Source organism: Gossypium hirsutum, chromosome A05 (assembly GCF_007990345.1).
Source record: "Gossypium hirsutum isolate 1008001.06 chromosome A05, Gossypium_hirsutum_v2.1, whole genome shotgun sequence".
Classification (NCBI taxonomy): Eukaryota; Viridiplantae; Streptophyta; class Magnoliopsida; order Malvales; family Malvaceae; genus Gossypium; species Gossypium hirsutum.
Window position 1 is genome coordinate 107,540,693 of NC_053428.1, and position 15,316 is coordinate 107,556,008.

The 15,316-nt window shown below is 31.0% G+C and overlaps 1 protein-coding gene and 1 long non-coding RNA gene across 3 annotated transcripts; one reads left to right on the forward strand and one right to left on the reverse strand.

Annotated features, from left to right (window-relative positions):
• Positions 1-252: 252 nt before the first annotated feature.
• On the reverse strand, positions 253-9,836 carry LOC107960894 (aspartic proteinase 36). 2 transcript variants are annotated; one of them, XM_041114449.1, is made up of 10 exons: positions 9,126-9,836; positions 8,440-8,569; positions 8,057-8,304; positions 6,855-7,079; positions 5,802-5,964; positions 5,654-5,727; positions 4,741-4,831; positions 1,952-2,027; positions 1,068-1,139; positions 253-545 (listed from the first exon to the last, which is right to left on the reverse strand). In XM_041114449.1, the coding sequence occupies exons 1-10, from the start codon at positions 9,362-9,364 to the stop codon at positions 394-396; spliced, it is 1,470 nt and encodes a 489-aa protein (XP_040970383.1). In that variant the 5' UTR covers positions 9,365-9,836; the 3' UTR covers positions 253-393. The 2 variants fall into 2 exon arrangements, with proteins under 2 accessions (XP_040970383.1, XP_040970384.1); XM_041114450.1 differs by lacking the exons at positions 253-545; positions 1,068-1,139; positions 1,952-2,027 and adding an exon at positions 4,571-4,606.
• LOC121229672 (uncharacterized) lies at positions 9,542-14,764 on the forward strand. Its single transcript, XR_005927590.1, has 3 exons — positions 9,542-9,704; positions 14,288-14,342; positions 14,449-14,764. It is a non-coding gene; the product is annotated as an uncharacterized lncRNA (long non-coding RNA).
• Positions 14,765-15,316: the final 552 nt, after the last annotated feature.

Consider the following 15,316-nt stretch of genomic DNA (forward strand, 5'->3'; position numbering starts at 1 on the left):
TGTGAAAAAAAATTCAAACTATGTAAAAAGAAAAACATAAAACAAAGCCATTTTATGAAAATAAAATCCAAAATCTCAACCCAAAATTAGTATTGAAAAAAACAAAAACTGAAAAGAACATGTAGATTACATATATATGCCTCAAAAGACTTTCATATTGCAGCAAATATATAAATGATATTGGCAAATTTATATTCAGTCATTTGTACATTGCACTGCTGCAAACCACTGAAAATATTTGAAGTATGGGTATAAATTAATGAGTGGTGGATACGAGTTGCATTAAATTAACAAAATATGATTAAAAAAAGAAAACCCGCGCAATTTCACTGTAAAAAAAATGAATTATGGTACAACAGAATCAAAGAATGTTTTATCGCTGCTTCCAACAATCTATGCTATAGAACTGTGGAGTAAAGCAATTATTATAGACAATAATGTTAGAATTCCTCCAATTCTCAAACTGGAAGCTGAACCAATATCATGGGCACCAACCGAATACACCGCCCCCGAACTTTCATCCTTCACTTTGACGCTCGAAGAGCCTAAATGTAACCATAATCACATATCAGAGCCAACTACAATCAGCTTTCTTTTTATTTTATTTTCAAATTTCAGGAAGGGAGATAATATAGAGCAATCCTAATTAATTAGGAAGAGAGAGTACATAATTTTCTGTTGTATTTCTTTCTCAAAGAAAAACCGATGCAATTAGCACGAAACTAACTAGCATGCTTACATTCTACACACTTTAGACATCTGGAGAAACGAAATACGATTAGGCTTTGAAAGTTCTCAAAACTGAAAGGTCGACATTAAGTTTCGAACAAAAAGAATATTGCTACTAGTTAGCGATTACTAAACTGCAAAAATCAAAAGCAGAACCCAAAGGTCGAAAGACCCTAAAGGAGATACAATCCTAGCGCACAAACTATAGTCCTGAAACTAGCACATTAGGAAGTCAGGACGTGTGGACATAGAAAATGCAGCAATAATAAGCAGAAAAATAAAAACTAATTAAAGGATTCAACCTAAACACAGGTAAGGTTGTTCAAGAGGGTACTCACAATTGTATTCAGTCCATCCAATGTTCTGATTTTCTATATCATATATAACCAACTTATTTGAAAGCACCAAATCTGCATTGTAAAGAAATTAAATAAATGAGAGTTGCATCCAAACCTTTCACATTATTTTATTACTGTTCTCATCTTTACGACATAGTAGATTAACATAAAAACAGATCAGCTAAAGCGAATCACTGAGATGATTGTTGAACTGAACTTGTACTTTTTAGAAGATCAATACCACAGATCAGTGACATAGAAGCAGTAGGAGGAAAAACTAACTTCACATTCATAGGCTTTTGATTTAAGTAGATATGTTACTACTGCAGAAGGATGACTGATGAGGAGAACAAGGCATAATAGAAGATTGCTGGAAGCAGAAATTATGTGGGTTTAGATCAGACTGTCTAAGGTTAATTCATCAAAGGTATGGTTCAGGTTAAGGTCATTTTGTGTTTGGATTTCTTGATATAGGGTAATTTCAGTTTTTGGTTTCTTTTAGTCAAGCCACCTAAGATTTTTTGTAACTTGAGACCACTTCTGTATGATTTTGTGTTCAGAGCCATCTGGATTCAGGTTATGTTCATAACATTTCAGATTCGAGTTAATTAGCATTCAGATATTCGATTTTTGTTCAGCTTGAACTGATTTGTGTCCAATTCGGGCTTTTTCAGGCAGGTTTTATGTTCAGATTTATTTTGCCTTTAAAAATTGCCAATTGCAAGGTGAGCTTCTGCTACACTGACACAGAGTAAATGTTGAAAATCCTTTTAATGTTGCACAATTTAGATGCATAAAACCCATAAAAGTAAAAGATATTGTACATCTTATATTTTGCAAGCAAAATGACAAATGAGTTCAAAACAAGGAGTTTAAAGATATACCTCCCAAAAGAATCATATCTTTGCCATCTTTAGATTGCACTCCACTGTTCTGCCAACCAAAACACCAAATATCTTCCTGCAAAAAGCCATAAATTGACATCTTAACGTATAACTCACAACAAAAAGAAAAGTTGACACTACACATATAATGAAATAAATTATCTAAACACGGATGCCCAGCTAGTAATTAAATGACAATGATGACGATAATGGTGATCACAATTACAAAATGAACATGCATACTGACCTGGCTAATTAGTTTGAATCTAGAAGAAACGAAAATGATGGAACTGTCATATTTATCAAATAAAACTCTGTGAAACAAAGCTTCACAGTTTGACTACAAGAGCATCATGGAACATAAGGCTACATTGTCCAGTCAGCTTATGACAAATAGAGGGCTCTTCTAGTATGCTTATAAAAGTTACTTTACCTAATACTTGAGAATTCTCACCATACCCACCTGTTAGCAGAGATACCCATGGACCGAGGCCAACCTGATCAACACTTGAAAACTTTTGCCTAAGGCCTGGCCTCTGAAGTCCAGAATGCCCAAAAGTAATAAAAATAATATTATAGAACTACTTTTACATTCATCTTAATAGTTTTAACTATAATCTAGAGTTAAAATTAAATTAAAAAAGCTTCTATTAACTAAAATAATGCCCGGGTCTTAGGCTGGGTTAGAAAAGCTTTATCCAGGATCCAGCTCAGGCAAGCAGCTCAGCTTATTGAAAGAACAAGTTGTTAGGGACGAAGGGAAATTACTTTGGGAAGAGAAAAGAAGAAGATATTTCTCATGTTTCTCATTTCTCATTATACTTTCAACTATTTTTTGTAGACAAAACCAGAGAGAAAGGATGAAACTTTCAAGCAGCTAATCTGCCAAAAACCAGGAGCATCATCCTTAAACAAACCACTGTTCTATCCCTCTATTGGTGTCTCACTCCCTCAAGTCACTTCCCCAACCCTCCCTTCTGCCAAGTCCTATCTCTTTCCCAGGTAAATTTGTAGTTTAATGGGTTCTTTTGAAGGTGCTGTCAACAAATAACAGGCCGACAGAGTAGGCATTGTAAGTTGAAAGCTTCATTCCTGGAAGTGCCAGTGCTTGTACAAATGACAAGGCCTTACATTGGCCGTTCCGCAACTTCCAAGTTTGAAGCATCGTCTTTAAAGGACTTCATCAAGTTTTATTTAGTGCTTCTTAAAAGAGAAACAGGAATGAAGTAATTGGAATACTCAAAAGAGAAACTTGGACGAAGTAATTGGAATTTATTTATCCATGATGTATTATTCGAATTAAAGGCATGTACAGTGGATAATTTATAGATATGTAGGAAAGTAATAACAACAAAAGGAAAAGGGAATATCACTATTTTAAAATTTCCAAAATTAATTCCCAATCAAAATTCAATTTCAGTAGTAGTAGGTCAAATTAAGTTTTAGTATGCAAAATAAAAATGTGCTAAGGAAAAATAGGCGTAGAAATCTTAAAGGTTGATAGAATGATTAAAAACAATGTCAAAAGTTTACCTACAAAATAAGTGAACGTATATTAAAAGATGGAAGTACCAAACTAAAACAATAGGTTTAGCAGTGAGCAAAAAATACACCCTTATGGGCCCTTATATTTAAAAAAAAAAAAAAAGCAGTGAGCAAAAAACTGATTAACTGATAGAACTGAACTGAACTAAATTAACTGAAAAAAAACATGGTTAAGTTGGATTTTCAGTTTAAGTATCACTCAAGGCAGTTCATTTAGTCAGTAATCGGTTTTGAATTTGCAAACTGAATAAATTGAACACATTGAATATTTTTTAATTAATAAACCCTAAATTTATATCCATAACCAAGCCCTAATAAATAAATACCGATTACCCATATGAAACCAACCCAACAATTCCAAATCTAAATCAAATTACCCTAATACAAAACGTACAATTAATTTAATTAATCTAAAAAACCCTACCAAGGGTAAATGAGTAAAACACTAAAACATAAAACAGAGGCTTAACAAATCAAACATCTGCTCTAAGCCTCTTCTTCCTTCCAGTCCCCATTCACTGTAAGTTGAGATCTTTTGTTAAATTTAGTTATACAAATTCCATGTTTTTCTTTTGTCATAACAGCTCTTTCGTTATATTTACCAAATCAAACGCTATGTTTCTCTTAACAAATATATTTAATTTTATTGGTTCAAATATGTTTGTTTTTTTTTTAAATCGGATCTGTCTCTGTTTGTCAAATTCAATAGATAGAAGCTAATCTAAAGTTGAAACAAGGATGGAACTTTTAAGGGTATATAAAGAAATACACTTTAAAAAGCAAAAGCAAAAGAAATCAAAACTGAAAAAACCCACCTAACTGAAGTTCGGTTCAGTTATTTTGGTTGTGGCCGTAGGATAGGTCGATTCAGTTTTAATAGATTTGTCCATTTATTCGGTTATTGATACATAAAAACCAAACCAACCAAATGCATACCTCTAAATAGGCCCAGCTAAATTCTGCAAGTTAACATGTTTGCATCTATTATGATAATAGACAAGACCCAATTTGCATAAATTACATAATAAGATAAAAACTTGGGTGAGAAACAAAGTTCAAAGCAAGATACTTTACCATAGTATGAAGCTTTATGGACTAATAGTTAGCATTCTACAATAAAAACAAATGTTCCCCTCGTAAACTCCTAAGGTGATTAGCAATATAAGACTTCCAAATATCAACATCAATGCAAGAAACATGTCTGCAGATCATAAAATGAATTAAAAGAAATATATTGTACTTACACGAATTTGGAATGTATACTCATGGGGAAAAACTGTTAAAACAAGGGAATCTTCAAAATGGAACTTTACGACTGGAAATCCACTATCAACACTGCAAGAGCACATAACAAAAGGAAGCAGCAAGTCTCAAACAAAGTAATTCACAGGAATTAATGAAAGAAAAAGCCAATGATCAGTCCAACAAAAGTATTGACCTTGAGGCAAAGAAATGAAAGAATCAAGGCAAACAAAATATAAATTAAGAATTTTCCATTTTTTTTTTTTTGGCTAGACCATCAATAAAAAATTATGTTTAAGCGCAAGAAGGCAGCAATTTATTATAAATCTGTCCTAAGATTTCTGAAAAGCACGAGAGAGCAACAGTTAAAAAGAAAACAAGAAACAAAAGTGAAGTAAAAACATGTTCTTGAAAAGTCACAATCACATTGTACATCTTTTTGACAAGAGTGGGATGAAAAATCTATTTATCACTGACTACAATTTTGCCATATTTCTCCAAGTCCTAAGAGAGTTGCAGTAAAACTTTCTAGTCATTCTGGTTCAAAATAAAGAAAAATATGCAATAAACATATGTGTTCTTATCTCACAATTTCTTTTACGTAAATCAGTATTGCATGACTGCATTTGACTGTTTAATTTTTTTTCCTTATAACTGCATCCTCGATCAAATGCACATTTTTTATTGTTAGTGTTAGGGAATATAAGGAATAACATCTCAATTTGGAATTGTATATAAAATGAGATATAATATTAAAGCATGAAATGTTCAAATTAAAGTAAACCTTGGGAAATGTAACATTCGGAACATCAGAAATTGCAAACATTGCAGATAAAGCTATTATCCATATCATGAACAAATAAATGATGTGTATTACCGACATATATACCAGAGACTACAATTGCAGTATCTTACCTTCCCGCAAACTGAAAACATGTAAATTGGTCTTCTACAGTATGCAAGTTCAACGCAGGTTGCTGGGAGAGAATCTGTTGACAGAAGAGACGATGTAATTAGTAATGGATAATGTCAAAATCAAAGTAAGATAAGTGGTAATGTTTACCTTTGTCATTAGTGGTTCATAAATTGATGATGGGAGATATGCTAAGGTTGTACCACTATCCACTATTGTTCCCTTTTGATCTCCACTATCAAAAATATCACTTGGAAGTCGCAATAGATCACCACCGACCTCAATATCCTTCATTACAATATTGTAATGTGCCCTAAGAGTGTCGATAAAAATATATTTATGAATTTATAAACCAAAAGACCTGATTGATGAAAAAGAGTAAGACCTTAAACAAAAAGTTGAAAACCACAAGGCAATCCATGAACAAACACAAGTAAATAGCAAAATGGTTTAATTTGTCAATCATGATCATCTAGAAAAATTTTATTCCTGCGTTATGAAAGAAACACAGCATTTATATTGTTTCCCAAGGATAAGATGCACCAGAAACTTGAAAACATTTTAGCTATGAATTAAATCTATACTGCTCTCTTCCTAAATTCCATAAGCCTCATTTGGGACAGAAGAAATTGATAGGATTGATTTGCATTCACTTTGACATGCATAAATAAGAATGAATGCAGACAATAAAAGAAGACACTTTGTAAACTGTTTATCAGAGGGAGTACGACAGATTGAGTTTAACATAGGTGTTTCAGATTAACAATGTAATAGAGATCTATCAAATCCTAGATTTGAATGTAATCATGGTCATCATCCAATATAATAGTCAATGTAAAGAATTACTATAGCCAACAACTTGAAGCGCAATTTGCCATTTACAAATGCTAGTTTGGGGAAGTAAAATACAATTTAGACATTAAACTATGAGATAAAGAAACCACAATATATGCTTATTCCATTCTAAAAAATTGAGCATGACCTAAAGCAGGCAACATTTATGCTTTACAACCAAGCATGCAACAGTGAAACAATCTTGCACCTAATTCCCCCCCCCCCAAAAAAAAAAAAAAGCAAAATTAGGAAGCCCCAACTAGAATTTCTTGGTCATTATCACCCTCAATGAGAAAAAAGTTTAAGCTACAAACCATCAATCATAAAACATAGATATGAAAAAAGAAGCTTTTAAGATAGACCACTTACTGGTTTTGAACCATAGGTGTCCTTTTGACTTTCGGAGATACCACTTCACCAATCGCAAAGATTCCACCTCCCTCTATATTATCCAAACAGTGTGCAAACGATTTTTTTACTTTCCCAGATGCAGCCAGTTGTGAAATTATAGAAGAATTTGCTTGTCCAAATCCTAGTATCCCATCTAGTGCTTCACTTGATGATCCTAATTCCCCAGATTGTCTAGCACCGCACCTAACCACAAAAGGAAATTCTAAACATAAGTAACCAAAAATACACATTAGCAGCAGTTGCAGCAGAACATGTTTCCCTTGACATTGTAAGTTCCGCCCCTACAACAAATACACATCAACAGACTCCACCCATCTCAAATCACTTTTAAAGAACATAAGCTATTTCCCTTTTTATTTTCTTTTGGTTTGGTGGGGGTAGGGGAGTGATTCAATATGTTGAACAACTAGTAGAGAAAGAAAAGGGTAGGCACCAAAAACACATGAAAAACTTGGAACAGAATTTTAAGATAATAAACAAGATTGTCCCAGTCATGACTAAATCCAGTAACCAGTAAGGAACAGAAGAAAGAGGTAGGAGGAAGATCCGCTGAAGAAAAAAGAAGACTCGATTAGTATGTCTTGCAATCCAGGTACCACAAACACAAAGGAATTATGCACATCGCATATTAGTTAATCGATAATTAAATGTGCAAGTGCACAAAAAAAAGTCCTGTTCAAAGAAATTAGAGGCTAAATGAATTAACCCCACATTTTCTGCCTTGTCTGGTAAGATCTTAACCTAAGAGCAGAACTAATATTTCAGCGTAGCAAGACACAATGGTATCTTACATTAGAGCCAAACACTTAGAGAGAACCATAAAACCGTCTTTGTCAGCTATAGCCTCTGACAAGAGTGCCCAACAAATCTATGAATATTTGATTAAGACTTCAAGCCCCAAAATGAAACTACCCATCTATTTGTGCACAATATACATATGTAGGACAAATAATAGTTACAAACTGTTCCTAGGTCAAGACTGAATGAAAACTAGCCTCAAAGCCAAGGCCATGCTCAAGTGAATTATAAACATTTAGCTTCCTAGTAGACCAACCTATAAGGACCATTTTCATGAACAAGGAGAATAAGCAAGTAAGCAACAATAGCAGAAAACTAAGCTGTGTCCTGAAAAATCAGAAACCATCAGAATTCCAACTCACCCGAATACAACAGTCCCATTTGTAGATCTACTTTGAAGGTTACCAGTCACCTGCTCCAGTTTCATATTGTCCTTTACAAAGTATCCAGCTGTTGAGCTTCCATCACCATAAACGACATTATATTGGCACTGAAGATTGGGCTTGCAACCAGGGAGTGGACCATCATATGTTGAAGTACAAAAATCTTGATCACAATAAACCAGGCTTGAAGTGGAGGACTTCTTTGGATCATATAATGTTAATCCTAGCTGCAATAGAGTAACCAAGCAATAAATGTTTTCACTACAAAACTTTATCATAATAAAAAAGAACACAATAGCCACAACTTTAAACTAGACATAGTACTCTACAGAGATTAAGATCAAGTTAAAAAAGGAACATACACCAAGATCACTTTTTGTGGGGCACTTGTCACATCCAGCACAATTCACCCATAGAATGTCACTTCCAGTATCAACTTGCACATAATAGTCCTTTGATGGATTTCCTAATCCAATTTTAGCAAAATAAAGCCTGAAAAAGATTAAGAAAATGAGAGATAAACTAGCACCCCAAAACAAAATTAATGCAAAGAAAATTAACCCCTATTTCTGATATATCCAATAGAGCAAATCAGCTGAATATTAAGCTACCATTAGCTTTAAAAATAATTATTAAGTATATGCATTTGGTGGAATTAGAGGGCAATTAAGCATTTAATCAAAGGCACCATGGACTTTAACCAGCTGAAATTTTCAACTAAATAAGATAAAACTCAAAAGCAATTGAAAATAATAATAAATTCAATCATACCTGACCCTCTGAATAAGAAATTTAAAATAAAATAAAAAATCCTTTCTTGCAGCAATCGGACCTCATGCAATAAGTGAACTCTACTATAATTAACCATCATCATAGAGAAACATCAAAATTCAGCCAAACTAAAATTCTCCCGGAAAGGAAAAATAACAATTCCCTTCACCTGATTCGGTTTTACTCCAAAAAGGATTCCTTCAAACATAACATATAAAGGAACACAAATATTTATACATAGAACCAAAAGTAATTCAGGGAAAGAAAGAAAACTAACCCAGTTTCAGAAGGATGACCATTGCCACCTAAAGGGAGATCCACACCGATAGTAGAGAGAAGCCTACCATGACGACGGATATCATGAGCTCTCAATGCACTTAAATTCTTTCCGTGGCCTGCAAATTTACGTAATACATTTAAAGTCAACACGTTCCCAAAACAACCACAACCGAATTCACCCACCACCGTCACCGCAACAGTCACAACCACCAACGCTAATCTCCTTAGATCCATCATCTCTAACAATTACAAACAATCACCTCTCTCTCTCTCTCTCTCTCTCTCTCTCTCTCTCTCTCTCTCTCTCTCTCTCTTTGGCTCTACGAATTTCAAACTTAATTTCGTTATTGGTTTTTTTCGTTTTGCCTAGGGTTTTTGTTAAAATTTAGAAATCCAAAGAAGATTCAAAGAAGGTAGGAGAGAAAGACAACGAGGGAGAAGTGGGAGAGACGGAGACCAAAATTCATGAAGAAGAAGAAGAAGAAGGAGGAGGAGGAGGAGGAGGAGGATAGAAATGTGCGTTTTCAACGCCAAATGATGCGTCTTATTTGTAAAGCTGAAGCACGAGGAGTCTAAGGTATTTTTCTTGTATACTATGAAAACGTCGGTCGCTCATCTTCGTGTTTGCCTCTTCCTTTTTTCTTTTAATTGTTATTTATTAATGTTATAAGAACCAGAATTGCTCACATTCTCGATTAATAACTGTATAAAAGTAAAAAACACGAAATTCATAAGCGATTCCATTTATTCATCAGTCAATTTTTTTATTTTATTTTTTATTTTTTATTATGTATAAATTATAATTATTTGTTAAATTTATAATTTCTAAGTGTAATATAAGCGAAAAAAAATTATTATTTGAATAGAAAAATTATTTTTCAAAAAATAAATAAAATTTATTTTCGGTTAATCGACTTCTTCACAAAAATAATTTTTGGTATGAATATTTTTGGACTAATTGGTAAGAGATTTCTCTTATTTTTTTTGTGTTAAAAGGAAATAAACAAAGAGGGTTTGCAAAAGAATTAACCTTATTTAAGGTTTGTGCTTTTTCAAAATTCAACCTAAAGAGAAATTTACATATCAAGCCCCTAAATATTATAATTGATCACATTTTAATCTAATGTGGCCAATATATCAAACGGTACCTGTCGAACACTGTAACAGTGTTGAACTTTTATTATGTATTTGTTCTTAAATTTTTAACTAATTATCAATATTTTCTTTTATATTTTAATCCATTATTTTAGATTTATTTTCATTATAAATTTGAAAAGGGTTTGACTTTCATTTAAATATTTTTTTGGATATTTTAGATAATTAATTAATAAAGCGATAAATATCAAAACTATATATGAACTATAGTTTAATGTGTAATTGCATACATAAATTTTAATTTTGTGCTATTTTAGACATAATTTTTTTATTTGATCTAATTTTTGTAAATTATTAACACAATTATGGATATAGCATCATTTTATATATATTACATATATAAATGATTACATTTATCTAATATAAAAATAAATTAATATATTTATTTTTTTTAGAAAATATAAACTAGAAAATGCATTTATTTTCATTTAGAAATTTTAATTTCACGAAAATCATGAAGGAAGTTAAAATTAACCAAATAACGGGGAAAGTATATTATAATAATTGTAAAATGCGTTTTTTTATTTTGGCTCTTCCCAGCTCTACAAGACTTCTTTGCTTCACGTTTTCTTGACTTTTATTTCCTTTTGATTCCTTTCCTTTACATATGTGCTTTGCCAAGAACTACTTTTCAAGTCATCTCTTTAGGGGTGCCTACCCTTTTTGGAGGATCAATTTTTAAAATATTGATATTTATATTATTTGAATTTTTTTAATAAGATATTTTTAATAATGGTTTAAATCTCTCAAATTTCTCTATACTCTTCTCAAATTTAAATTTAAATTTTTATTCTTTAATTTTGAAATATTGAATTCCAGTATTTTTTTATTTAAAAATTTTTTATTTGTCATTTAAGTTAATGATGTTAAAAGTAAAACAATATTTTTAGCCTTCAATATTCATAGTTTTTTTTTTGTCAATGTGGTCACTATCCTTTAGTAGTACATATATATTTTTAAAAATAATTTAAAAATTATTTTTTCACATTTTAAATAAAACCATAAAAATTAAAAGTTATATTTTTTAAAAAATAAAAATAATTTTAAAAAAATTAAAAAAATTTAAAATTTATTGTTTTCTAAATCAAACCAGATCGATCAATTGGATCGAGAATCGACTGAGATATCAATCCAATGAGAAGTAAAAATACTAGTTGACCTGTAAACCAATACAAACTAGTTGAACTAAGTTAAAAGATCGATTTCACCAATAATTGAACCTATTTCAACTGGATTGATCAATTGGCTCCCTGAATGATCGATTCGACCTATTCAAATCAATTAAATTATTAAAATATTAAAAATAAAAAAATTATAAAAATTGATTCAACTAATTTTTTTAGCCCAATTCAATCACACAGTCAACCCATTTTTTAAGTTCTTAAACTTTTCCGGCCCTCAATATTTATATTTTTTTGTTAATCTACTTCATACCCTTTAAAAATATGTAAACTTTTTAAAAGAATTTAAAAAATTTCATATTCAAACAAAAAAAATAAAAATTTTTAAAATTATATTCTAAAAAAACTAAAAATATGAAAAAAATTAAAAACTCTTTAAAATGCAAAAATAAAAGTATTTTTAAAACATGAAAAATTCTAAAATTCAATGTTATCTAAATCAGATCAATCAGACCAAGAACTGGGTTAGATGTTGATCTGGTAAGAGGTAAAACACAAGTTCACCCATGAATTGATATGAACTGGTTAAACTGAGGTAAAAAAAAATCAATTGAACTGGTTTTTATAATTTTTTAATATGTTTATTTTTTAAATAACTTATTTGCTTTGAACTGGTCTAATCGATCACTTTGGGAATTAATTGGTCAAACCTATTCAAAATTGGTTCAACTGTCAGTTCAATTCGGTTTTTAGCTCAGTTCAGCCAATCCATACCAACTTGTGGGTCAACTAGTTTTTTACCTCTCATCGAACCGATACCCCAGCCAATTCCCAGTCTAACTGGTCCAACTAGTTGGTCTGGTGTAATTTAAGTACATTTATAATGCACTTTTTAATTTAAAAAATAGAGTGTTTTTACTATATCCTAACTCGACTTGTGGAGTTTTTTTTTTAGCATTAATCTCATTATAATTTCTTATTATATTTAGTCATTTTGATTCAATACATAGAACTACCCATAACCCCTCCTCAACTCTTAAATAGAAGGATAATTTGCTTCAGCGCACTTAAACCTACTCCTACATTAGCAACAATATCAGTACCAATTAAGTTAAGACTCAATCAGTTTACTTGTGGAGTCTTTAAACTCTATTAAGAGTGTAACAAATATTTTTCCTTTATCAATTATTATTCACTAAATTGCTTATGTTCAATCTGGAAACGGGGATTTGAGAAAACAAAAATTGAATTTAGATTTTTAAATCCAAATCATTTGTTTGGATATCCAATAGGAATTTTAAATTTATAAAAAAAGATAAATCTCAAAATTATACATGAACTATAAATTAATGTGCAATTATATATATAAACTTTAATTTTATATAATTTTATACATTAAATTTTAATTTAATTAAATTCTTATAAATTATTAACATAATTCTTAATAAAAAATCATTTTATTTTATTTTATATATTGCATATATAAATAATTAATAAACAATTTTTATAATGTTAGTAAAATGGATGACAAAACCTGAAATTCAAGAGGGTTGCTTTAAAATATTGTACCTGCCATTTATTCATTCTCTTATACAGAAAGCAACTTTTCAGCTTTGATTGATATTTCACCAAAATGATTCAATAATTTCTCCTATCAACCTTGGACCACTCTCCACAATCCTATATGAAATGCAACAAATCAAGTAAAGGGGAACCTTTGACTTTATTTTATTACAATATCCTCTGTCAATCTACTAAAATATTAATAAAATAGTATTATATGATAAATTACATGATATTAAAAGATTTACAAATAGAATCAATATTAATAGTAGCTAGTAAAATCGTATAATTTTTAGGGGTAAATCTTAAAGACGATACATGATTATGGTTTAATGTATAATTCTACACACGAACTTTATTTTTGATCAAGTTTTCATAAATTATTAACACAATTATTGATATAACATTATTTTATATTTATTGTATACACATATAATTATATTTATCAAATATAAAAATAAATTGATTATTTATTTCTTTAAATGTGTACGATTAAATTAAAATTAAAATTCTATGTATGCAATTGAGCCACAATCAAAGTTACATGTATATAATTACACCAAATCAAAGTTCATACATCATTAAATTTTGAAGATAACAAAGTACTATTATACACTCATCGATATCTAATATATTCTCCAACTTAATTTAACTTTAATTAAATTATTTAAAATAATTATTTTTTAAATTATAAACAAACATATTTTATTCTTTTACAAATTTTAATTATTTTATATTTTTATCACAAGTTAATATTTTTTATTTTTGTGCAACCAATTTATAAAAATTAGTAATTTTTGTGCTTTTTTTATATCATTGACACATTATTTTGATAATTATTTTATCTTGAACCCTAAACCTTGAACTCGAACCATGAATCTTGAACCCCGAACCCTAAATCTGGAGGTTTAAAGTTTGGGTTTGAAATTTAAGGTTCAAGGTTTAAGTTTAGGTTTAGGTTTGGAATTTGGGTTAGGATTTGAGAGTACATGTTTGGGTTCAATGTTTAAGGGTTTAAGGTTACATATTACGAGTTTGAGGTTTAGTGTTCAAGTTTATGGTGCAAGGGTTTGAGGTTATGGTTTGGGGTTTTAAGTTTTTGGTTAAGGGTTTGAAATTCTAGATTCAGAGTAAAAAATTATCAACAGTATGTGTTAATAATATAGAAAAAATTGTAAAAATATTATTAAATAATTAAAAATAGACCATAAATAATGTCATGAAAATAGTCCATAAAATAATTTTTCTATGAATGAATGTATAATAATAATTTTATATATTTAAAAATTGATAATATAGCATGTGGTTGTCTCATTTCTAGAAGCAGAGGGATTGGTTAGGAAGACTTTCCAAGCAGGCGACTACGAAAGAAGAAGGTTGGTACTTCTTTAGCTACGACGGATGACCGAATAGGTTGTAACTCCGAGTAGAGTCAAAAAAAAGATCAAAGTCATAAATTCTACTAACATGTGTATATATCAGGGAGGCGTTTAACAGTAACCCAAGTCGAAGGGTAGGTTACAAAGTGGTCTTCTATGAGACACTCTTTTCATCAAATGTCTTGGGAGGGCAAAAAGTTACTTTCACAGAGAAAGATGAAGGGCTGTCCTATGTCTTCTAGAAGGTTTACCATAAATGCAAAGTTGGATTTAATTGTGTCTAGAGAGTACTAACAATGATAACGGCATCTGACACGGTGTACGTGGTCGAATGTCATTGTTCATGGCCTTTGAGCTTAAAACAGTACGTTTGTAATAAGGGCCTTTAAGGAAAATTTTATAAATGTTGTTCTTGGTTATCTGTGAAGCCATTTTTTATCCCTTTGGTTTTCAAGATTATTCTGTGTCTTCTTGTTCATCTGAAGTTCTTCTTTAGTTGTCAAAGTTAGGGGGTTTCCTGTTTTCTTTATCAGAATTTTTATAGACACGTTTCTCCTTTCTACGTTGTCGCTATCGGAAAAATAAACAATGGCTAGAAATCAGAGATTGTGGACACCAAAGGTAGGGAAACTTGCTAGGGATTAGTCGTCAGGGGATATATAGGTCCGTCGCCGTAAGGGATAAACCCACTGCCATGACGTTAATTTCAAAAAGGAGATATCTAAAAGATGAAAGAGTGGTAGATGAAGTGGTTGTTAGCGGTGTGTACAAATGTACTACCATGGCGCAGAAAACATGGAGGGTACTAAGGTGCAGGTGTTTCCTTCAGAACCACCCTAAATATGAATTTAGTGTTCCAAGCGGGACACACCATCTAAGTGTTGTGTGTGGGCCGGATAATAGTGGCGGCAGGTATGGGTTTTATTTCCCAATGTATGTGCTGGAAGCGAGCTTTCATCTTCCTGTGCATT

Coding starts and splice junctions, on each gene's coding strand:
- LOC107960894 (XM_041114449.1), bottom strand. CDS start 9,364: ATGATGGATCTAAGGAGATTAGCGTTGGTGGTTGTGACTGTTGCGGTG. Junction 5,965..6,854: donor ACACCTATGGTTCAAAACCA/GTAAGTGGTCTA, acceptor CGACACTCTTAG/GGCACATTACAATATTGTAA. Junction 1,140..1,951: donor AGATATGATTCTTTTGGGAG/GTATATCTTTAA, acceptor TTTACAATGCAG/ATTTGGTGCTTTCAAATAAG.